This window comes from Pseudorca crassidens, chromosome 3, assembly GCF_039906515.1.
Source record: "Pseudorca crassidens isolate mPseCra1 chromosome 3, mPseCra1.hap1, whole genome shotgun sequence".
NCBI classification, from domain to species: Eukaryota; Metazoa; Chordata; class Mammalia; order Artiodactyla; family Delphinidae; genus Pseudorca; species Pseudorca crassidens.
The window spans coordinates 55,894,758-55,918,977 of NC_090298.1; the positions used below are offsets into that span (position 1 = coordinate 55,894,758).

At 40.5% G+C, this 24,220-nt stretch overlaps 1 protein-coding gene across 7 annotated transcripts in view; it reads left to right on the forward strand.

Moving 5' to 3' along the window:
* LOC137221370 (general transcription factor IIH subunit 2) overlaps positions 1-24,220 on the forward strand; it is a 73,253-nt gene that overhangs the window by 22,385 nt on the left and 26,648 nt on the right. For 3 of the 7 annotated variants that reach the window (XM_067730920.1, XM_067730923.1, XM_067730921.1), the window contains exons 16-21: positions 10,062-10,635; positions 12,369-12,468; positions 16,797-16,878; positions 17,980-18,031; positions 19,804-19,923; positions 21,772-21,871. In XM_067730920.1, coding sequence (XP_067587021.1) covers positions 10,062-10,635; positions 12,369-12,468; positions 16,797-16,878; positions 17,980-18,031; positions 19,804-19,923; positions 21,772-21,871 — 1,028 coding nt within the window. The other 4 variants (XM_067730924.1, XM_067730925.1, XR_010941978.1 and 1 more) reach the window with 4 other exon arrangements.

Sequence of the window (24,220 nt, forward strand, 5' to 3'; positions counted from 1 at the left end):
ATTCTAGAAATTACAGTACACGTAATTCCTTAACTTGGGTCCTCTAGAAAGTAGAACCTCAGGCAAAGGTGAAAGTATTGTTGCTTTATTTGGGAGATGCAGATCTAGGGAAGTATGGTTAAGGAAAAAAAGGGAAAGTGAGACAAGGAGAAACAATATGTTATCACAGTGGCCAGGCTTGATAACAAACTGTGAAGAGTCATAGGAGTCTCCCAGCAAGTGTGTTCACTTAGAGTTTGGGACTTCTCCAGAAGGTTTATAAAGAGAAGCTGCCCCTCTGCACAGTCTGTCGAAGGGAGGAGGGGAGGGTAATGCAATTTCCTAACTTCTTCCATTTCCCACTAGCCAAGGCTTGCCACACAGGGCTGTGTCATCTGGTCCTTTGGTAACTGCTAAGGGAGCCAGCTGTCAGGCTCAGTGGTGTGGTGTTGCAGCCAACTCTGGAAGGTCAGATAGGCTTGGTGTAGTTCAGTTTGGACTCCAGCCCGCTCAGGAAGCTGGGCAAAGGCAGCAGCAGTGCAGAGGAGGAGGCGGGCAGCATCTTGGAAAGAAGGGCGTGGCCAAGAGAATCTGAGGAAGCGCTGCTTCCAGTACTCCTTCATAACATCAAAACCTAAAGTTAACTTGTACCTTTACCTTCCCCACGGATAACACATTTAACCTCACTTTCCTCCCTCCTCACTTATTTATTATTATTGTTGTACATTTAATTCTTTTGGTGTTTCACTAGACATTTATATTTGTTTTAATCAGTTAGTATTTATTTAGATTTAATCACATATTTACCACTTTCATGGCTCTTGATTTATTCTTACATCTCAGATCTGTTGAGGATCATTTTTCTTCAACCTGAAGTACATTCTTCAGAATATACTAGTGTTCAGAATATATAGTATGCTACCTGTTATGTAAGGAAGAAGGAAAAATAAGAATATATATTTGTCTTAGCAAAAAGAAACAGTGGAAAACAATAGAGAAAGTCTGTGAAACCAGAAGTTGGTTCAACCAATTGACAAATATTTTGCTAAGTTGACCAAGAGAAAAAAAAAGAAGACTCAAATTACTAAGATCGAGTGAAAGAGGAGACATCACTATGGACCTTACAAAAATAAAGATTGTAGGGGAATACTACAAACAGCTGGGGAAAAGAGTGAATTTTAATGGGTATAGAGTTTCTTCTTCGAGTGATGAAAATGTTCTAAGATTGATTGTGGTGATGGCTGTTCAACTCTGTGAACATACTAAAAACCACTGAATTATGCACTTTGAATAAGTTACGTTACATGTACGTGAAGTATATCTCAAGAAAGCTGTCTTTTAAAAAAATGAGGGAATTCTCTAGTGGTCCAGTGGTTAAAACTCTGCGCTTCCATTGCAGGGGGTACGGGTTCGATCCCTGGTCGGGGAACTAAGATCCCACAAGCTGCACCACGTGGCTGAAAAAAAAATTTTTTTTTTTAAATAAAAAGAAACACTGGAAGAATACATAGGGAACTAATAAAAATGGTTGCCTGGGGTGGTGGTGTAGCACAGCGGAGAGTAAGAATTATTTTTAAATATTTTTATATAGTTAACAATTTTAAGCCCTGTAAATGAATTAAGTATTCAAAAATAATAAAACTTATGGAATCCTGGGAAGTTGTGGTGAGGGAGATGAAAGTAAGGTAACTAAATGTTAGCTGTTAGTTGAGGGCCTGAAAGCAATCATGTTCATCAAATAAGGTAATAGGTATGGAACTGGAGGTTGGAGGGGAACTGTAATAAAATTTCTTTTTCATTTATTTGGGTCATAGTGCAAACAATACATTTCCACCTATATGTGGCAATATGTGCACTGTTTCTGTTTGTTGTGACCTTGTTTGCCCTTGAGAATAATTGCAAGGTGAAGATTGCAGTAGTATTTGGAGGCTGAAGAAGAGAGATAAGTAGATTAAAAGCATGTAAGTCCTGTATTTAAGAAGCACAGGTAACCCACTGTATATCTGAGTACATGCCATAATCAAACACTAACGTATGGTGAAACAGTGCGGGAACAACAGGGCTTCTGCTGCTCGGAATGGCAGTAGGGAAGAACTGTAAACATTTTGTAAGATTTCTCAATACTTTGTGAAATTCCTCATGTTTGTGGTCCTGTGTTCAGCTGTCTGTATCTCTGTAGTGATCGGCAAATTTATAACATGAAATAATTTCTTGAGTGGTGAGAAAGAAAGGGTACAACCAGCCCTTGGGAAGTGGGGTGGTGGAATCCCATGATCTTTAGTAGGTGATAGAATTTAGGTGAAAGGGCAAGAAGTTTGAGTCCCTGAGGCCTATAGTAAGGAAGAAAAGGGCACAGGAGATTGTCATGTTTCTGGGAAGTAGCCTCGGGAGTGTCCTAATACCCCTTTTGGGTCCAGTTCTGCGGAGCACAGGCTCCGGACGTGCAGGCTCAGCGGCCATGGCTCACGGGCCCAGCCGCTCCGCGGCACGTGGGATCTTCCCGGACCAGGGCATGAACCCGTGTCCCCTGCATCGGCAGGCGGACTCTCAACCACTGCGCTACCAGGGAAGCCCTCTTTCCATATTTTGTAATTCTCTTCTTGGGAGACTGATGGGGTTCTTATGGGATTTAAATTCTTGATTTCATGTGACTAAATTGTTATTTGAGTCACACCTCAGGCCAGAGCCCTGGAAGTAATGCACAGTTTGTTCATTTATTCATTAATTCACTCAACAAGCCTTGTACACCTGCTGTCTGTCTGATGAGACCCTAGCCGTCAGGATATAGACACCAAGAAGAAGACACAAACCCTAACCTGTGGCTCTGTGACCCTCCCAGTCTAAGAGGCAGACCTTTAAAGACGTCAGCGTGGGGACTTCCCTGGCAGTCCAGTGGTTAAGACTCTGCACTTCCACTGCAGGGGCCATGGGTTCGATTCCTGGTTGGGGCACTAAGATCCCACATGCCGCGTGGCATGGCTAAAAAATAAAAATAAAAAATTAATTAATTAAAAACAAGTGTGAAAGTGCTAATGCTAAACCAAGTGCCTGGGAATGCAGAAGAGGGGCTGTAAAATGGGCTCAGAAGCAAATTCAGGTGCCTGAGGGGACCAGGCACATAATGCAAATATTTGAAAAGGGGCCAGGTAAATGCAAAGTGGTAGCATCTGGAAAGCACTGGTTCCATGTAAAGGAGGCAGCCTCTAGATGCTGGGCTCGGGTAGAAGAGAGATGTCGATTTCACCGTACACCTTTCTTTGTACCTTTTGAATTTTATACATGTGCATTTGTGTACATGTGCACATGTGCATTTGTTACCTAGTCCAAAAGAAAAACGTTTTTTCAAAGGAGGTAACTATTACTCAGCCACAGCCTATTTTTTCTTTCTGGGAATGTAGTTTCCCTCGGGCAGTATATTTTGATATTTAAACAGAAACTGAAAAACTGGATTTTTAAGTGAATTCTCCTAAGTTTTAAATGTTGACGTCTAATTTTTTAAAACCACACGGGCTAAATAAAACTTGCTTGCAGGCCGCCAGTTAACGCACTTTGGCCTGGCCAGTCTCTTCTCTGTCCCTTATTAGGGCAGACTCTTTTAACTTTTAGGTGTCAGGCTTTTCTGGGATATACCCGTTTTAGGGGATAATTCAATTTGGATTTTAGGTATTTAGAATCGATTCTTTAGAGGAAGAGGGAACTTTTAAGGATCTCTGGAATCGGAGATTCTAAGGGTGGTGTCTGGATCAGTAGCAGCAGCAGCAGCATCGGGAACCTCTTAGAAATGCATATTCTTGGGCCCCATCACAGGCCTATTGAATCAGAGACTCTGGGAGTAGGCTTAGCCATCTGTGTTTTAACAAGTCCTCCAGGTGACTGTAATAAATGCTAAAGTAGGAGAAGCACTGCCTCTAATCATATTACAGAGATACATAGATAACTTAAAAAACAGGTTCCTGGTCATAGAATTCTTCTGAACTTAAAAAAAAAATTAACTCAGGTAGCTTTACAGAAACCAAATCCCAAACCTGGAATTGATTTTTCATTTCTTTAGATTCTCCTTAAGAAGTTATTTGTATTAGAATTTTTTTTTTTTTTTTTTTTCAGTACGCGGGCCTCTCACTGTTGTGGCCTCTCCCGTTGTGGAGCACAGGCTCCGGACGCGCAGGCTCAGCGGCCATGGCTCACGGGCCCAGCCGCTCCGTGGCATGTGGGATCCTCCCAGACCGGGGCACGAACCCGTGTCCCCTGCATCGGCAGGTGGACTCGCAACCACTGCGCCACCAGGGAAGCCCTCAAAATATTCAGATAATACAAATATCTACTTAGAAAATTCAAGAGGATTTACAATCATATATTAAAAGTAGACCAGGGACTTCCCTGGTGGTGCAGTGATTGAGAATCCCCTGCCAATGTAGGGGACATGGGTTCCAGCCCTGCCAGGAGGATCCCACGTGCCGCACAGCAACTGAGCCCACGCACCACAACTACTGAGCCCGCGTGCCTAGAGCCTGTGCTCCGCAACAACAGAAGCCACCGCAATGAGAAGCACGTGCACCACAACGCAGAGGAGGAGCTGCTCGTCACAACTAGAGAAAGCCCGTATGCAGCAACGAAGACACAATGCAGCCAAAAATAAAGAAATAAAATACATTTATATTTTAAAAAGTAGATCAGAAAGAGTCCTATACATCATCAATAAACATTTAGAAAATAGAATAGTAAAAAAAAAAAACTTCACAACGGCAACAAAATCTACAGGGTGCTACAGTAACTGTAATGTGCATTGGACACAGATGTACATAACATTATAGATGAAAAGTAAGGCTGATTGGGCAAAATTTTACAGGCAGAACAATCAGCAGTGCAGAGAGGTTCCCTTGACCTCTTAACTTCCTGTAAAAAGAATTGCTGGTCTAGGAGCAGCTGGATGTACCGGGGAAAGTGTTTCAAAAAAACACTGTCCTTGTTATATGTGTTAATACAAAAGTTAGGAAGGGTCAGCTATTTAACAATGGTTGCTTCTTGGCTGGGTAAAAGGCCCTGTTGGACCAGAGCTTGGCTAGAGGAGTTCACATGCTGATGAGGCTGGTAACAGCTTGAAGACTTGGTAACTCAGCAATTGGCTAAACTACCAAAATGGAGAGAGCATGAGCTTTCTGGGACACCTGGGTTTGCCTTTCCTTAATATCTAGCCTTTATAGCAGCCAAACACAATGGTTAAAAGTGCAGACTCTGTTGCCAGACTGTCTGGTTAATCTGAACCCCTTTGTGCCTGGGTTTTCTCATCTGTAAATTGTAGGTAATAAAAATAGCTACTTCATTTGGACTGTTAAAGGGATTAAATGGACATATCTAAGGTTTTTAGAACTGTGCCTGGCAAGTAGTAGGCTCTAAGCAAATTTTAGTTATTATTGGTAATAATTACACAATATTATTGAAATGATTTTTAAAACTATAAACCCAGAAAAATTAAGAAAGCAGGAGGGGACCATCAGCATACAGAATATTTTAACAAATTTTTGGAAGGTGGAAACTCAAATGGAATGGTAGTAACCAGTGAAACAGACCAAAGGAGCCCACAGCCTGAATACACATGTAACCCCTGGGAGACTCTGTACCTTGTACAGAACCCTGGAGCAGCTGGGGGCCCAGAATGCCAGGTTGAAGGCGGACAGGAATGATGGGAAGGGCTGAAAATCAAGAGACTAAATTAAAGTCTCTGCATGAGACAGTTGACTCCATCCACCCCACCATCAGACTATTTAATATGCAGGTGTTATTAACACTGAGGCAAAAAATTAGTGGACTCTTCTCTTCTAAAAAAATGGAATAAACTGTTTCAGCTGACTTAGAGGAGCTAGGGTGGGCCCTGGGCATCCCAAAATGAAGAATACTTCAAGAACTGGCCATTCTGTGCTCAAGGAACACACCAAGTGAGCTTTCAGCTACTAGCTCTGACTTTACAGCTAACTTGAAATCATTTTCTGAGGTGTTTCTCTGACATTGAGGGCTTCTCCAGGGTAAATCTTGGCTCCCCAATCTGTTCTCCATAAAGTAAAGGGCTTAGGTTCAGGTCACACTCATGTGGCTTTTCATCAGAATTTTTGGCCATAATTTTGATCAGTCAGCCTTGAAATCGCCTAATTTTCAAACATGAATTGAAAACCAAGGATCAGTATACATTTGAGGAAAGCTGGTAATGTGAAAAATGAACAAAAAGGTAAATGGTAATTAGCCTTGGAGGAAACAGATCATTCAGGAGGCAGGTGAACTTTATTTGTATTAGTACTGATAAAGATAATTTGTATATCCGGACCCACAAAATGGGGGCTGCCTCAGTGGCCCAACCCAAGTCACAAATCTAAACCCAAGTCAGCCTGCCCTTAGAGGAAACACCTGTCAAGGAAACCTAATATAAACCAATCTCAATCCCCCAACTCAGCTTTACCTAGTTTGCCTGACCTGCTAGACGTATAATGAATCCCTGACCTCTTAGCCAATCATGCCTCTTCTCTATAAAACCCACTCTTTCCCCCCATCCCTCTGGAGCAGCGCTGTGAGACACTGTGCTCCCCCCAGTCTATGGATTGCTTTCCCTTGACTGAAGGACAACAAACTCATTATTAAGTTGTTTTAATTTTGTCATTTGACAGCATAGGAGAGGTTCATAAAAGATTGCATTGGCTAAAAAAATCAGATTGTGTGAAAATAAGAAACAGACAACAAGAAAGAGCTGTGGGAAATTGAAAATATAATTGCTGAACTTAATAATTACTGTTGGTGGGACTTCCCTGGTGGTCCGGTAGTTAAGACTCCGCGCTCCCAATGCAGGGTGTCCAGGTTCCATCCATGGTCAGGAAACTAGATCCTGCATGCCGCAACTAAGATCCCACGTGCCCCAACTGAAAGATCCCGTGTGCCGCAACTAAGACCCGGTGCAGCCAAATAAATAAATATTAAAAAAAGAATTTTTATTGTAAAGTTGGAAGATAATGAAGAGGAAACCTCCCAGAAAGTAAAGCCAAAGCACGAAAGAATATGTGAGCAAAAAAAAAAGATACGAACTTCAGTGATAAATTCCCATCTGAATAATGGGAATACCAGAAAGAGGGAAAAGAGGATAGTAGGCAGTAGGGAATTACCAAAGAAATTATAGAAGATAATTTCCCAGGGCTGATGGGAGGCCCACACGTTCAGCTTGAAACAAGTCCACTGGGTCCAATGAATGTAGAAAGACCCACACTGAGGCACAATAACTTTGAAATTTTATAACCCACAGATAAAAGAGAAAACCCTAAAAGATACCAGAAAGATGGAAACTGCCGTCAAAGAAATAAGACTTATACTAGCACCAGAAACGTTAACCAATCTTAAATTATTTAGAATAAAACACTTCCGCTGTGGGACTTGGTAGGTTTTGTGAGACCTTTTGGTTCCTGACTAAGCCCTGCTGACTCACCACCCTAGACCATTTACTGGTGATTTCTCAGAAAACTGCAACTTGTTTTGAGTTTCAGTTCCTCAAATATGTTCTCACTGCTTCCCACTAAAAGACAAAGAGAGCCTTCGTATTTACACTATGCATTCTCCTTCCATTTGACCGGGGCTCTGGATAAACCTCTAGGTAAGTAAATTACCATCTCTGGCAAAAGTGCTTTTCTTCCACACCTAAACTTATGACCCTCTTATTTCTCTTACTCTTGTTTCTCTCTTTGGAGGCAAGAGGACAGGCACTGGAGTCATACAGGTGTGGATTTAAATCCTTTGCACGACACAGCAGCATCACTGGCACTCATAGCACTTGTAATTAATGAGAATGAAACCTGGAGAGGGCATTGGAGATCTTCTCTCCTCCTGGAAATGGCCTGGATACCAGCAAAACTGACCACTGAACTTTGCTGTAGAAGTGCAGGATTGATTCCAGCTGGTTTGTTGCCACCCTGTGCTTATTTACCTCCAGGGAGGCCTGGAGCCATGGTGTTGTCTGTTGGCCAAACCTAAATGAAACATACTAACTAGCGATGAATGTAGCCCTGTGCTAGGATCTGAGAGACCAGGGGGCAGCCCGTACCAGCTTGTTTGAGACTGGTCAGGCAGCCTACTTCGGGCCACGTGACTGGAGTGGCATAAAAGACCCCTCCTCAGGTGACAGTGTGGTTTCCCTGAGACCAAGGTACCTTGCACATATCTAGGTGGTTCATTACCTAAAATGAAGCATGTCCTGAACAACGGAGAAAGGGTCCTAGAAACTGGGGCTGGAGTCTGAGACCTCTCTGATGTTTGCCTGTATTTTTGTACCTTATCCTCTACCTTTATTAAATTCTGAAGTAAGTATACTGTGTAGGGGCTTGTGAGTTTTTTCAGTTATCTGACCCTGTGTACTTGCTGAAGTTGGCAGTGTGAATGGGATAATGGGAACAATTTTTTTTAAATTTATTTATTATTTATTTACTTATTTTGGCTGTACCGGGTCTTAGTTGCAGCATGTGGGATCCTTTTTTTTTTTTTTTTTTTTAGTTGTGGCATGCGGACTTAGTTGGAGCATGCATGAGGGATCTAGTTCCCTGAACAGGGATGGAACCTGGGCCCCCTGCATTGGGAGCGTGGAGTCTCACCCACTGGACTACCAGGGAAGTCCTGGGAACAGTTTTTGACTTAATTTAAATGCTGGCTCCGGCTTTGTTTAGGAGAAAAAAAGATGAAAAGTGGGAGAAAGACGTAGAACCACTGATGCCAGGTTGGCTGCTGAGGCCATCCTGGTTTGAATTTGCCCTAGTACTATAATTATTCATGGGAAGAAAAGCACAGCAATGGAATATTTTTTTTTGCTATTTTTAAAAAATTTATTGAAGTATAGTTGATTCACAATGTTTCAGGTGTACAGCACAGTGATTCACTTATATATATATATCTTTTTTTAAGATCCTTTCCCATTATAGGTTATTACAAGATATTGAATATAGTTTCCTGTGCTATATAGTAGATCCTTGTTGTTTATCTATTTTATATGTAGTAATGGGTATCTGTTAATCCCAAATTCCCAATTTATCCCTCCCCCGCCCCCAGCAATGGAATTTAAAGGTGATAGACCCAGAGCCAGAAGAACCAGCTAAATAGGTTGAAACAGAAATAAGGACAGAGGGAAAGTCAGCCAAGAATAGTGAGGCAAATAAGGAAGTCCTCAGGAGCCAGCCTGGCATCCCTGGTTCTAAATCTCTTTCCCACTTTTCATGGTTTGGGCTGTTTTGGCAAAAATGAAAGTACTAAGAAAGAGCCCTAGGCTGCCAAGTCCACCAAGCTTTGGCCGGTTCCTTCTGTAAAGGGAAGGAACATGATACCAGAGGGAGAATTGGGCAAATATTTCTTTTGTTTGGAATGTGACCCTCATCTGATATCCACTAAAGGGACTCTATGGGAGAGGGCATGAAGAGACAACTGAAATGAAGGAGCTCTTCAGTCAAAAAGCCAAGTAACCTTGTGGACCGATAGAGCTTCCTGAGGAACCATTGCTGAAATGTACTGAACATATTAGTGACAAAGGAGCTCTTTTCCTTGCATTAGGTACTGCCAAATGAAGGGCATGCTTGGGCTTAATCAAGATCTTCAATTAGCTGCAACTGTTGCAGAAATGTGGGTAGATGGGCAAATTCTAAATCAGCTGAGCTGGATTAAGGCGGGGCACATAGAGCAAAGCTGGTAGAGTGGAAGTATTCAACTCCACCTATAGGTATTAAGTGGAATACCTTGTTGATTCTTGAAATGTTGAGAATGCAAGCACACATCTTTGAAGTTGTTATATGATGATATGGGTATCCCCTATTTTATGCCTTTAACTTAAGTGACAATTGAGGCTCTGATAAGGGGGCCTCCAACTGTTTGGACTCCATAGGTGACCTTACTGTTGAGGGCAGGATAAAGGTCTGCTGTCACAGACCTACTTGCATATTTGCTCTGAATTGGGCTAAATGATGAGCAGAAGATCAGTGTTATTCAGAAGAAAAGACAAAGAATAAGGTTGAAACAAACCTCAGGACTAGTAAACCAGGTGGCGATGTTCACGAACATTTTCTTCCCCTTTTCAGAAAATGGCCGCCCAGGAGAAAGCCCCTGACGAGAGGATTTCCCAGTTTGATTATGCTTTGCTCCCGGAGCTGTCTGGTCTTCTAGGCATAGATATGCTTCAATATGTAAAGGAAATAGAAAAAGAGGAGCAGAAAGAACGAGAAAAAATGCAAAAAGGCTTTAATTCTCAAATGCGTAGTGAAGCAAAAAGGTTAAAGACTTTTGTGACCTATGACGACTACAGTGCATGGACACCCCAGGAGATGGCAGCGGCTGGGTTTTATTTCACTGACATAAAATCTGGGGTTCAGTGCTTCTGCTGTAGCTTAATCCTCTTTGGTACCAGCCTCCAGAGACACCCCATGGAAGACCATAAGAAGTTCCATCCAGATTGTGAGTTCCTTTTGGGCAAAGATGTTGGTAACATTGCCAAATATGATATAAGAGTAAAGAATCCAGAGAACAAGTTGAGGAGGGACGACAAAGCAAGATACCAAGAAGAGAAGGCCAGACTCAAGTCCTACCAGAAATGGCCATTTTATGCCCAAGGGACAGCCCCAAGGGAGCTCTCAGCTGCTGGCTTTGTCTTTACAGGTAGTTTGAAGTCATTTTCTGAAATATTTTGCTGGAATTAAGTTTAGGTTCCATGTTTCAGTTGCAATATTGTAAATCTTTCCTCACTTGGTCAATGTGTTATATTAGGTATAAGGTCTCTTTTATTAAAATTCAACTTCAGTAATTTGACTTTAGCTTTATTTTATGTGTAGTACATGTCAATTTACCAAAAATATATAAAAAATAAGATAGTGACTTTTACTAAAACTTTGGACCTTAGACAATACTTGACTGGATTTCTAAGGCCCTGAAAATAAGCTGTGAGGTCAGCCTGACCCCAGTCTCCTTCTCACCCATCCTCCTTTTGCTGCTCTGAAATGATCTTTCTTTGATTCTTTTAATTGCAGCAGTATTGTAGGGTTTTTGTTTTTGTTTTTGTTTTAACCTTAAAGCTAACTCTAACATATAGGGCAAGTTGCATTTCAGAAAATGATACTTTGTTTGAATTATCCTAGCCACGCCATAAATGTTATGACGGCTCTGAGTGAGAATTGTGATAACAAAAACAGCTATCATTTACTGAGTACCTACTTGATGCTAGGCATGGATTAAGCAATAATACTAATCTGACAAACTTGCCCTTTCCCCCCATTTCACAGTTGACTTCATTGAGGCTCAAAGAGTTTAAGAAATGTGCCTAAGGATAACCAACATGGACCTACTGTATAGCACAGGGAACTCTGCTCAATGTTATGTGGCAGGCTGGATGGGAGGGGAGTTTGGGGGACAAAGGATACATGCATATGTATGGCTGAGTAGCTTTACTGTGCACCTGAAACTATCAAACATTGTTAATCGGCTGTACTCCAATATACAATAAAAAGTTAAAAAAAAAAGAGACAAAATATTTCAATTCATCTCAGGTACACTGCATAGTGCTTGGCACACAGTGTATGTTGGATATATCAAATGTTAATTGTTACTCTTGTTAATTAATAGCAGAAGCTGAAGAAATTCACCTTGATGGTGTTACCCAAGTTGGACCCAAGAAGAAAATTTAAGAGATTTCTGGTATAGAATTCCCCAGATGTCACAGTGTGCTTATCACTTATTTCTTCAAGATGTTACAGTTAATGTCCTAATTGACATAGAGACTGAAGCAGAGTAAAAAGCAGAAAAAACGGATCTTTCTGTCGTGTTCAAAAAAGTTGGAGTCTGTAGTTTGATTGTAATTTGCCTACCAGTTTGTGTACCATTTACATCTCAAAATGCCTTAAACCTCAAGTAAGTTTTCTTCTTAGTTTTGAAAGCTAGTGTGTTGATCCCTTTGTAGTTCCCCTAAAAACAGTTGTCAGAAAAGAAAAATATACTTGTCAAATACAAATGTCAAATGTGAAGAAAAAAAAAAGAAATGTGCCTAAGTTTCCACTGAAATTTCATAGCAAAGCTACAGCTTAGGTCTTCTAACCGCGCTTTACTTCATGAGTGCGGGGGATTCCTCTGCTTCCCCACTACTTCAGTGAGCATACTGAGTCCAACAGCTTAGAGATCTGTGTGTGCCTCATCTGAGAGGTGGGGTCCCAGGCTTCGGAAATGGTCACTTAGGGCAGTGGGGCTGTGGATGAGGATTCAGCCAGATGAGAGTGTGAGTGGGCAGATGGGATGGAGCGTGTCTCATTCATGCACAGAGCAGTCAACTTCTGGAGACACCCCTTCTGGACCATTTCATGGTGCTGTTGCCGGGCAATCTAAGTGTCTTCCTTCATATGCAGGTAAACGTGACACTGTACAGTGCTTTTCCTGTGGTGGCTGTTTAGGAAATTGGGAAGATGATGATGACCCCTGGAAGGAACATGCCAAGTGGTTCCCCAAGTAAGTAGATAAATATTTTTTGCTTGTAATTTTTTTTTAAGACAAAACAAAACTAAAGGCAAGAGTCACCTTCCCAGAGTAGAACCTTCAGTTTTGATCTTTCTCTCTCCTAAATTGGAACACTCCAGGATTTATTCAAGCAAGAAAGCCCTGATGATATCGTGAAAATTTTTAATTATATAATTTCAAAATAGTTTCTTACTGTTTTATTATCCAAAATACTAAGATATGTTTTGCCAAGTATAAGTTTCAGGATCTGCCTTAATAAACAGGAATAATTTGCATAGGGATGATGTAAAATGGTACATAAAGGAAGTTGGAAAGTAAGACAATGTTTAAAACATTATTACAAATGGTTTCATGCACTGCTGAATATATACCAAATGAAAACATTGTATTTCAAAAATTCAGTAAGAGTTTTGATTATTACAATGGTCTTGAGTTCTCTGCTTAGAAAATGAAGTGCTTTTAAAAATTATTTCTAATGTTGTGTTTACTAGTATTTTCTACATGGCTCTGTATCTACCAAATACAGATTCATTCCCTTAAGAATTTTTAAAACTTTCATTTTGGAAAATTTCATATACAAGTAGAGAGAACACTTATTGACACATGGCCAAATCATATGTTATCCATCTCTCACCCACTCCTTCCCCAGAAATAAAAATAACCAAATTATTTTAAAGCAAATCCCAGACATCATATAATGTCACTTGTTGGTATTTTAGTATATAACTCTAAAATATAAAAATATTTTAAAGAAACATAACCACAGTATCATTCTGTCTTCTAAAGAGGATTAACAGTAATTCCTCAATAACATCAAATACCTGAGACAGTGTTCAAATGTCCACATCCCCCCACCTCACTTTCTCTTTGCCATTGGTTGATTTGAATCAGGATCCAAACAAGGTCCATACATGACATTTAGTTGATATATCTCAAGATTTTTAATTTACAGATTTCCTCCTCCCTGACTTTTTCTTGTCACTTACTCATGAAAGGAGCCACGTAGTCTGTCCTGTAAAATTGCCTACACTCTGTGTTTGGCTGAATGTTTCTGTGGTGTCATTTAACATGCTTCTCTACTTCCTGTATTTCCTATAATCTAATAATTGGATCTAGCAGTGTGCTTCGGCTCATAGTTTATTTCTTTAACATATTTGTCATACACCTACTACATGCAAAGAAGTTTCTGGTTGGATCGTAGGTCCAACCAGACCTACAATAAGTCATCTTTCACATGGACAGCCATGCTCACAAAAATGGAAGTATGTCTGATATGTTAAGTGAAAAAAGCAGCATGCAAAATAATGTGTAGTATAAGCCTTTAAAACCATTCAGCCTATATATGGACTTGTTTGAAATATATATAGAAAAAGTTAAGAAAATATACAGACCAAACAATCGAACTCTTGAGGTTTGGGTTTGTCAGGAGATGAGGTGGAGAGGGATTTTCATATTTTACTTTGTTCACTTCTATCTTGTTGAAATTCTGGGAAACGTGTATTTCTTTTATGGTTGAAAAGAAAGTGAGGGGGTGGGAGGGAGGAAGGGAACAAAGGAGAGAAGGAAGAGGGGAAGAGAGAGAGATGGAGAGGGAGATTGGAAAGGGAGGGGAGCTCTTCCTGACAAGCAGATGAGACAGTTATAGGGATACAGGAAGCCAGATGGTTAAATACTTTGAATGTCATTCTGGTTCCTTGACCAGTCAAGAATAGACACCCAGCCAATCATACTGAGTGTTGGCAGTGAACCACATGGGTGTGTACCGAGTGAATATCAGCCCTGGCTCTTGGGCACCTGTCGTAGCTGTAGCCTCGACAGCTTCACTTAGTCTCATGGCCACAATGCTTAGTGTCACTGGGTTATACACTGGACAACTCCCAGCAGCACCATTCACATCAACCATCATGTGATGGTCTAACACCAACAAGAGTTGCACATCCTGTCTTGGGTGGCCCTGGTCCACCTTCTCTGACGTAGGACTGAGGGAAAGGTGAGAAGCATAGGGAGAAGATGTGAGTCCAGCACTCAGCTCCAGAGGTGGAAGGAGCTAAGGTCTGCTGCTATCAATACAAAGGGCAGGGCAGAGTGCAGAGGCTCGCAGATACACAGAGCCGGCCACTTGTGACCCCCATTACTGACCCTCTGAGTCTCGTGTGTAAAAATGAAAATGATAATCCACAGCTTGTAGGGTTGTTATAAGGGTGATGAGTAAAGTATATGGCGCAAATGCCTTGTAAAAACTCCTGTGTATTCCATGACCATTTGACCTTCCACCTATTTGTCGTCATGAGCATATGCTTAACCACTACATTTCAGAGCTGGAATTAGAACTAAGAATTCCCCGGTTTCTTGTTGGTTGTGCTCTAACCTTAGCAGTTTGGGCATCAATTTTGGCTTTGTTTGCTGCTTTTATAAACTATGGACACAATGTCTGAGTCTACTCCTACTCATTAAAACGTAGTACTCAGTGTACTAAATAATTGTAAATCAATAAAATAAGCTGATCTTTATTGTATTTTTTTAAACATTATATATATATTTGTAATTTATTTGTTATTTATTTTATTTTTGGCTGTGTTGGGTCTTTGTTGCAGTGCACGGGCTTCTCATTGCAGTGACTTCTCTTGCTGCGGAGCACGGGCTCTAGAGCACAGACTCATTAGTTGTAGCTCGCGGGCTCTAGAGCACAGCCTTTAGTAGTTGTGGCACATGGGCTCAGTAGTCGTGGCTTCCGGGCTTAGTTGCTCCACGGCATGTGGGATCTTCGCGGATCAGGGCTCGAACCCGTGTCCCCTGCATTGGTAGGCGGATTCTTAACCACTGCGCCACCAGGGAAGCCCTTTGTTGTCTTTTTTTAAAGAAGTAGTGTCTATCGAGCACCTTCTCAATCCACACTAAGCATGTGGGGAGGGCCCTGTCCGTCATGTGCTATGCGGATTGTGTACGAATTTGCGTTGTGTACAGGTGTGGGGCACTCCTCGGAAGGATCTGTACATCTAAAACTTGGGGACCTTAGCTACCCAGAGTGGTGGCCCTAGAACAATATATGACTCACCTAGTGGAGTTCACTTTCTCATGTCTGTATAAGAGAACAGTGGCAAGATTGATCACTTCCCGTTAGTGGCAGAACTGGGACTAACATTCTGGCCTCCTGACTCTCAGCCCTCATGTTACTATAAAATCACTAGAAAGCAACCTTAAATTTGAATGAGAGATTTTTTTAAAGTTAACTTAAAAATTGCTTCTGGGGCTTCCCTGGTGGTGCAGTGGTTGAGAGTCTGCCTGCCGATGCAGGGGACACAGGTTCGTGTCCCGGTCCAGGAAGATCCCACATGCTGCGGAGCGGCTGGGCCTGTGAGCCATGGCCACTGAGCCTGCGCCTCCGGAGCCTGTGCTCGGCAACGGGAGAGGCCACAACAGTGAGAGGCCCGCGTACCGCAAAAAAAAAAAAAAAATTGCTTCTGTTTTGTGGAAAGGAATGTTTTATTTTGTTTTTTTAAATTTATTTATTTATTTTTGCCGTGTTGGGTCTTCGTTTCTGTGCGAGGGCTTTCTCTAGTTGTGGCAAGCCGGGGCCACTCTTCATCGCGGCGCGCAGGCCTCTCACTATCGCAGCCTCTCTTGTTGCGGAGCACATGCTCCAGACACGCAGGCTCAGTAGTTGTGGCTCACGGGCCTAGTTGCTCCGTGGCATGTGGGATCCTCCCAGACCAGGGCTCGAACCTGTGTCCCCTGCTCCCCTGCATTAGCAGGCAGATTCTCAACCACTGCACCACCAGGGAAGCCCAGGAATGTGTTTTCAAAATGTATTCCATATACTCTTTTTAAAAAATTCAATTTATTAATTTCCATTGTATTTTTTTTACAGAGTAGTGATATATGTTTTTCAGTGGATGAAATTTATTATTGTTTGTTATCCTTGCTGCCAGTAACTTTTATTTAACCACAGGAACTAGATATAGTCACCATAGTTTAATTTAACAAAGAAAACCCCCTCCAGTCTATATATTACTGTAAATCTGTCTCTTTGATTGAATTATATTTTGTTTCAAGAGAGAAGATAATCTGAAGATTTAGTTTTAAATTATTACACATGTTGTTAATGGAAATAATAATTATATGAGAATAATGATAATTGTCATAAGTTTTGGGGTAAATTTTTTGACAGTTTTATCAAAGTAAAATAAAATTGAGCAATTTAAAGCACACAATGCAGTAAGTTTTAACAAATGTCCATTGTGTCACTGCAGTTATATAAAGATACAGGACATCTCTATTACAGTATCAGGGTAAATTTTAATTCTGTTTATTAATTATAGATGTGAATTTCTTCAAAGTAAGAAATCCTCAGAGGAAATTACCCGGTACATTCAAAGCTACAAGGGATTTGTTGGCGTCACGGTAATTTACAACAGCACATTTTTTCTCAAGTTGGCTTTTGAGTACCTATTATCTGAATGAGAAGGGGGCGGCATCACTCTTTTGTCATGGGCTCTCCTTCTTTCTTCCCTTATTTCATTCTCCTACCTCCCATTGGGCAGATTGAAGAAAAGCATGTTCACTTGGTCAACTAGAGCCCTTAGAATTTTTTTTCAAGGCTGCCTTTTGATTGGTCTGTCTGCCTTCCTGGTAGTCTTACCCTCTTTGACTGAGGTCACCTCCCCTAGCTTCCCTTGGCCACCCCCATCTGAGTGCCCGCATAAGACATTCAGACCACTGCACACTACCCACAGTGGGCCTCAGAGCTCGTTACTTTATGCTCTATCGTGAAGGCTTCCCTAGTGACAGGTGATGGGAAAACCCAGCTTAAATTGCTTATGCAAAAAGAGCGAATTTATTGGCTAACACGACTCAGATGAGAACCCTGCAGAAAACATGGCCTGAAAGTGGCGGAGGAGTGTTTCTTCAGTTAGCAATCTGGGTGCAGTTTTCAGAGAAGAATCAGTTACTCAATACCTAACCACCCTTCTGAATCCAGTTTCCTTCCCATATCTCATACTTCTCATTAGTCAAAGGACCTCTGTGATATCTTGTTGTAACTTAGCTTTTGAGTTGGATCTCTGGAAAAACCGACCCGGAGACGGCTTCCTGTTGAGTATAAATAAACATTCACAGTATTTTTTTCTTCCCTTTACGCTGCATAAAAAATTACAACATTAATAGAAATACTAATTAAAGGAATAATTCTCTAACAACACTGACACTCAATCCAATGAAACTTCATTTGGGGGCAGGGTTGGAGGAGGGAGTTCTTTTAATTTTTATTCATAGATAGTTGTATGCTCCAAGTCGATAACTTGAATTTTTTAAAATTGAGGTATTGATGCACGATATTTGTTTCAGGTGTACAACACAATGATTCACAATTTTTAAAGGTTATACTCCATTTATAATTACTATAAAATATTGAATATGTTCCCTGTGCTGTACATTAGATACTTGTAGCTTATTTGTTTTATACATAGTCGTTTGTAGGATAACTTGAGTTTTAATTTTCTCCAGGGAGAACATTTTGTGAATTCGTGGGTCAGGAGAGATTTACCTATGGCTTCAGGTAAAGGTTCAGACGTATTTCAAAAAGCTTTGCTTGTTTATTTCTTCTTTTGCTTTTTCTCTTTCAGCCTAATTTTTTTTTTTAACCCCTCCATTTTCCTCCTCATTTTATGGTGCCATAGTAATTTTTTAAAACATTTCATTAGAGTTTCTGGTCTCCTGGATTGACTTAGTTTTTTAACATAAATGAGCATAGGGAAATATGTCAGGGTTGGGTCCTTGACTGAATTTCCTTTAAAACAATTAAGGTTTCTGGATAAAATGGTTTTGAAAACATTCTTAAATGGATCAGTGTCTGTTAAGAAATTAAATGTGAAATAATAGAAAATAAATATTGGTCTCTGCCCCTAGTTCCTGGCAGAGAGCTCCTAAAATCCATGTAATTTCCTAAGTGATAACATCACGAGGTGCATCTCTTGTTCTAATATTGGATCTTTGACGCTGTCCCTGACACAGGGCTCCTAAAATCTTGTAAACTCCTACGTGATAAGAACACTGGGAGCGTCTTTGGTTTCCAATGAGGTGATTCTGGGTGAGCTCCTGGATGGCTTCTGGATGGGAGCTGGTCACTGGAAAGAGCAAGCCGTGATTAGAAGTTTGAATTTTCAGCCCCACCCCCTATTCTTCAGAGCAGGAAGAGGGGTATAAATGGAGTTAATGATCGATCATGCCTGTGTGAGGAAGCCTCCATAAAAATCCCAGTAGTACAGGTTTCCAGGAGCCTTCAGGTATGTGAACACATCCACACTGGGAATGTGACACATTCCAACTCCATGAGGATAGAAGCTCCCAGATCTCACTCTACTAGCCAGTTCATCTGGCTGTTCATCTGTACCCTTGATTATATCCTTTACTAAACAAACATAAGTGTTTCTCTGAGTTCTGTGATCCACTCTAACAAATGAAATGGGGTAGGAGCAGTGTTATGGGATTGAGCCTTTAACCTGTAGGATCTGACACTACTAAGTAGACAGTGTTGGAACAGAGTTAAATTGTAGGACACCCGGCTGGTGTTGCAGAGAATTGTTTACTGGAAGAAAACCCCCATACACCTTGTATCAAAAGTATCGTGAATGTGATGGTAGTGTGAGAGTAAAGGAGACACACAGGAGGAAAAGACTGAGGTTTTTCCAGTACATTAAGTCATATTCCAGTTAAAACTCAAGTGACAGCAGGAATCCTGCGGCTAAGTGGAATAATGAAGCAAGCTTTCATCTTAAGGGATTTTGCAGTATCTAATTTTATTAACATATTTAATAAACATAAGTTGGTTTTCAGATCTTCAAAGGGTGCAGAAGACAGGAACCAAACCCCAGGGCCAGCCCAGTGTGGAAAGTCTAATAGAAACCACTGCATAGAGTGGATACCCAAAGGGCAAGAAACAAATGTGCCTGCTCTTAAGGGAGCTGCAAGGAAAATTTGCCTTTCTCAAATCTGATACTAACTTGGGGTGGAAGGGAAGCTCCTCTACCTTTTTCTTGCTTTATCCTGATGCTATATGGTGAAAAGATAATTAGAAAATATTTTATTATAAAAAAATTTACATCTATATAGAAATAAGACAATAGTAAATCCCCACCATGCATCTACCACTCTGCTTCAACATGTGGTCAGTCTGGCCTTGCCTGTTTCTTCTTTTTTAATCCCCTCCTTCAATTATATTGAAGCAAATGCCAAACATATTATTCTGTCTGTAAATATGAAAGGATAATTCAAACACTGATACTTGCAATATCAAAGCTTGCTGGTCTCACCATACGCTTTTTATTCAAGTGTGTTGCAATGGCAGCATCTTTGCTAATGAAGAACTCCGACTGGACTCTTTCAAGAACTGGCCCCAGGCATCCCCTGTGGGAGCTGCAGCTCTGGCCAAAGCAGGTTTTTTCTACATGGGTGAGTCAGCAGTTTGCCCCAGGCTCTTGCCTTGCTGCCCATTTAAACCCCACATACACTTCATGATCCTGGGCTCGTATTTAACTAAGCTCAACAATCCCTACTTCTTTTCATTATTCCTTTTTCTTTTAAAAAAAAATATTTATTTATTTATTTAGGCTGTGCTGGGTCTTAGTTGCAGCGCATGGGATCTTCATTGTGGTGTGCGGGATCTTTCTTTTTAGTTACAGCAGGTGGGCTCCTAGTTGCGGCATGTGGACTTCTTAGTTGTGGCATGTGAACTCTTAGTTGTGGCATGCGTGTGGGATCTAGTTCCCGTACCAGGGATTGAACCCGGGCCCCTGCATTGGGAGCGCCGAGTCTTACCCACTGGACCACCAGGGAATTCCCTCATTATTCCTTATATATTCCTTTTCCTTTCTGTGTCAGATGGCCATACCTACCTATAAGAGGAGCTGGGACGTTTAATTTTTTTCTGGGTAGCAATGTGCCCAGCTGAAAATTGGGGTTTCTGTTACTATGGAAGAATGAGAGATAACTAGGAGTGTGGATAGCAGTTTTTGCCACACACTCCTTGGAAGAGAAAGTAAGGAAATTGCTTTTAATGATTCCTAAGCATGTAGAATCTTCCATCGGTTCATAGTATTCTCTCTTGAGCTGCTGGTCATCAGGGAGTTCCACTCTGTAATGCACAAAGAGCGGGCAGGTTCCCCTCAGCTAAACCTCTGCCTGAGGTACAATAAGGTGAAAGGATATTGTGTCCTTCCTGGGAACCTTGCTGGCCTTCTTCAGACCAAACACACATGCTAAGTTACAGTGGAGGTCCATGTGGACCTTTTACAGAGGGGTCAAGTCAAGAATACCACAGAGCAGTACAGAGTAGGGGAATGTAGTGTTCACTCGAACTGACATGTTCCACTGGTACAAAAAATCTTAATGCCTCACAGGCTTAAGCATTTGGAAAGGCGGTGTTCCACCCTTTCTTCCTGCTCTCTCCATTCTGTCTTCCTCTTGCCAGCCTTCCTCTAGGACCCTCTGTCCAGTGTCCTCACCCTCTTCCTTTTGAACCTCCTCCTCTCCCCACAGATCCTAGGCATCTCACCCTTTTGGGGTCTTGCAAGCTCTAGGACCTCCTATTTTTATCCAGACACAAAGGGAGGTTTTCCTCTGCTCTGGCTTTACGATGCCTACAGGAGTCCAAGAAGAGAAGGAAGATGATGGATGCTCCATTTCTAGTTCAATCTTTTGGTAGATCCAAATGCTAATTTCCTTCCAAAGAAATAGAGTCTCACATGAAGACTTGATCCTACTTCTAGTGGAATAAACCTAGCAATAATGTAGTAAGAGGCATTTGCTTCTTCACGAACTTACTTACATGAGAGTTGCTATATTTGATCATATATATTTTCCTGAGCTCCAAATATTTTCTTTCTGATTTATTCATTAAATAAATAACTTACTGAGTGCCTAGTAAGTCCTAGGCACTCTTCTAGGTCCATGAGATTCATTAGGGAGCAAAACAGGAAAAAATCTCTTCCTTCATGGAACTTCAATTCCACATTCTGATTTGCAAATCTCTTGCTCCATAGAATGAGGAGGGGACAGGGAGAGGGTGTTAATCAGTGCGTGGTACATAGGAACATTGAATGTTACTTGTTCATGACCCCATTGGTGAGAGAAGAGCCCTAAATAGAATATTTCCTCACTGGTGACCCGATTTGTGACTTTGTCACAAAATCTGAATGAAAGTGCAAGTAGGGTTTTGCTAATAAAGGCCTGGTAGTTATTATGTGTGTCACTCGACAAATACACTGGCCAGTGGCACTGATCAAATTTCCTTACTTCTAGGTAAAAGCGACTTCGTCCAGTGTTTTTCCTGTGGAGGATATTTGTATAAGTTTGAGGAAGGTGATGACCCATTAGAAGAACACACCAAATATTTTCCCAAGTGAGTAGAATGAATGTTTAGTGTCTATGAATCTGGATGTATTGATACTTTAGCAATTTTCCCCTCATTTTATATTCTGATTAAGTCTTTGCCCACCTCTCTGATTCTTACGATGAAGGATGAGTCTTTCTCTCTTTCATGCCCTTGCTTTCATGACCCCTTTCCCATCTAGCCTTCCTCTCACTATAGTCACAGCACAGTTTTGGTTCAATCATTATTTTCACATTACATGTTTACATTAGCATGACTTCATAAAGGCAGAGCCTAGTAATAAATAATTTACCTTCCCTCCCTGTACCACTTCCAATTTTTGTAGTAAGTAACAATTGTCTTATTAGTATGTTTGCTTAGTTTTTTGGTTTTTGAGGTGAAATTCACACATAAACTATTTTAAAGTGTACAGTCCAGTGGCATTTAGTACATGCACAATGTTATGCAACCACCCCCTGCTGTCTAATCCAAAACATTTTCATTATCCCAAAAGAGAACTCTGTACCCATTAAGCAGTCATTCCCTATCTCCCCAGTGCACCCTAGCTCCTTAGAGCTACCAGTCAGCTTTCTGTCTCTATAGACTTACTGTTCTGGATATTTCATGTAAATGGAAGCATGTAATATGATCTTTTGTATTTGACTTCACTTAGCACCATGTTTTGAGGTTCATCCATCTTGTAGAATGTATCGGTACTTCATTCTTTTTTATGGCTGAGATATATGTGTATATGGATATATATGTATGTATTTCAGTTTCTCCATCTCCTCGCCAACACTTGTTATTTTCCTTTTTTAAAAATATACCCATTTTCTTAGTTTTAAAATGTATTTAGTACCAGTTCATCTTCAAATTCTCCCAAATGTTTAAAACTTGCTGTCCGGTCATTCAAACTTGTAAGATAGCGCACCATTTTCATTTTCTTAAAGGAGTCTATTGTGAAGTCTCTGACCTGCTTCAATATGAACTATTTGTCCTGTAGTCACCCTAGGATCCTGAGATCGTTCTTCACGGTCATCCTAGGGATTCCTATTGCCTTTCTCCTGTGTTGTAGCTCCTGTTTCCTGGATCTACTGTCACCCTCTTCTTGGTTTATTCACTCACTGTGTTGTTGTTTTGTTTTGTTTAATTGTGGAATTGGATTATGTCTTTTTATTTTTTTAATTAATTTTTATTAGAGTATAGTTGCTTTACAATATTGTGTTAGTTTCTGCTGTACAGCAAAATGAATCAGATATATATATATATATATATCTCCCCTTTTTTGGATTTCCTTCCCATTTAGGTCACCACAGTGCATTAGAGTTCCTTGTGCTACACAGTATGTTCTCATTAGTTACCTATTTTATACATAGTGTCAATAGTGTATGTGTGTCAATCCCAATCTCCCAATTCCTCCCACCACCCCCATTCGCCCTTGGTATCCATACAGTTGTTCTCTATGTCTTTTTCTGCTTTGCAAATAAAATCATCTATACCATTTTTCTGGATTCCACATATATGTGTTAATACATGATACTTGTTTTTCTCTTTCTGACTTACTTCACTCTATTCATTCACTTTGGAACACTCCTCCACAGTTCCCTGGGAAAGATTGCAGAAGCGATACATGTTTTTAGCTTCCATTTAATGCATATATCTGAATATTTGTATATATTTTCTCACACTCATTTGGTAGTTTAGCTAGGTGTAGAGTTCCAGGTTGGAAGTCATTCTAAGTTGAACAGGCATTGCTATATTTTCTAATAGCTTCCAATACTGCTGTTGAAATTCCATGTCTTTCTGATTCTTAATCCTTTCATTGCAAACTACTTTTTCCATCCTGGATGCATTTAGGATTTTCTGTTTGTTTCCAGTGTTCTAAAATTTCATGAATAAATGGCTACTTTTTAATATTTATTTTCTGTAGCTCTTTAACCTTTTTTTTTTTTTTTTGGCTTATTTTTCACTCACCAAACTCTTCAAAAATGTTCAACTGTAAGAGAACATTTTTTTTGTTTTCACTTTGTAATTAGTAAGTGCTCTTCCAGAAATAAATATTAATATAAACAGGTCTTAAATACTTCCACCTAATTCTAAGATTCTAAAGAGGATACAGTTTTGAAGGTGTTTTGACAGAAGTAGTTGTGTTTTTTTCTTTCTTATTTGGATTTAATATTTTGTAAATTTTTAAACAGTGGGGATATTCTTCTTAATTCTTGGAAAAATAAGCTAGGATGCAGTCTAATTTTATTTAGAACCTCTCCTGGACTCTATCAACTCCCTTTTTGTGTGGCATTTTTATTTTTCCTCTGCCTTTTTTGTTTGTTTGTTTTGTGGTTTTTGTTGTTGTTGTTTTTGTTTTTTGTTGCTCCATGT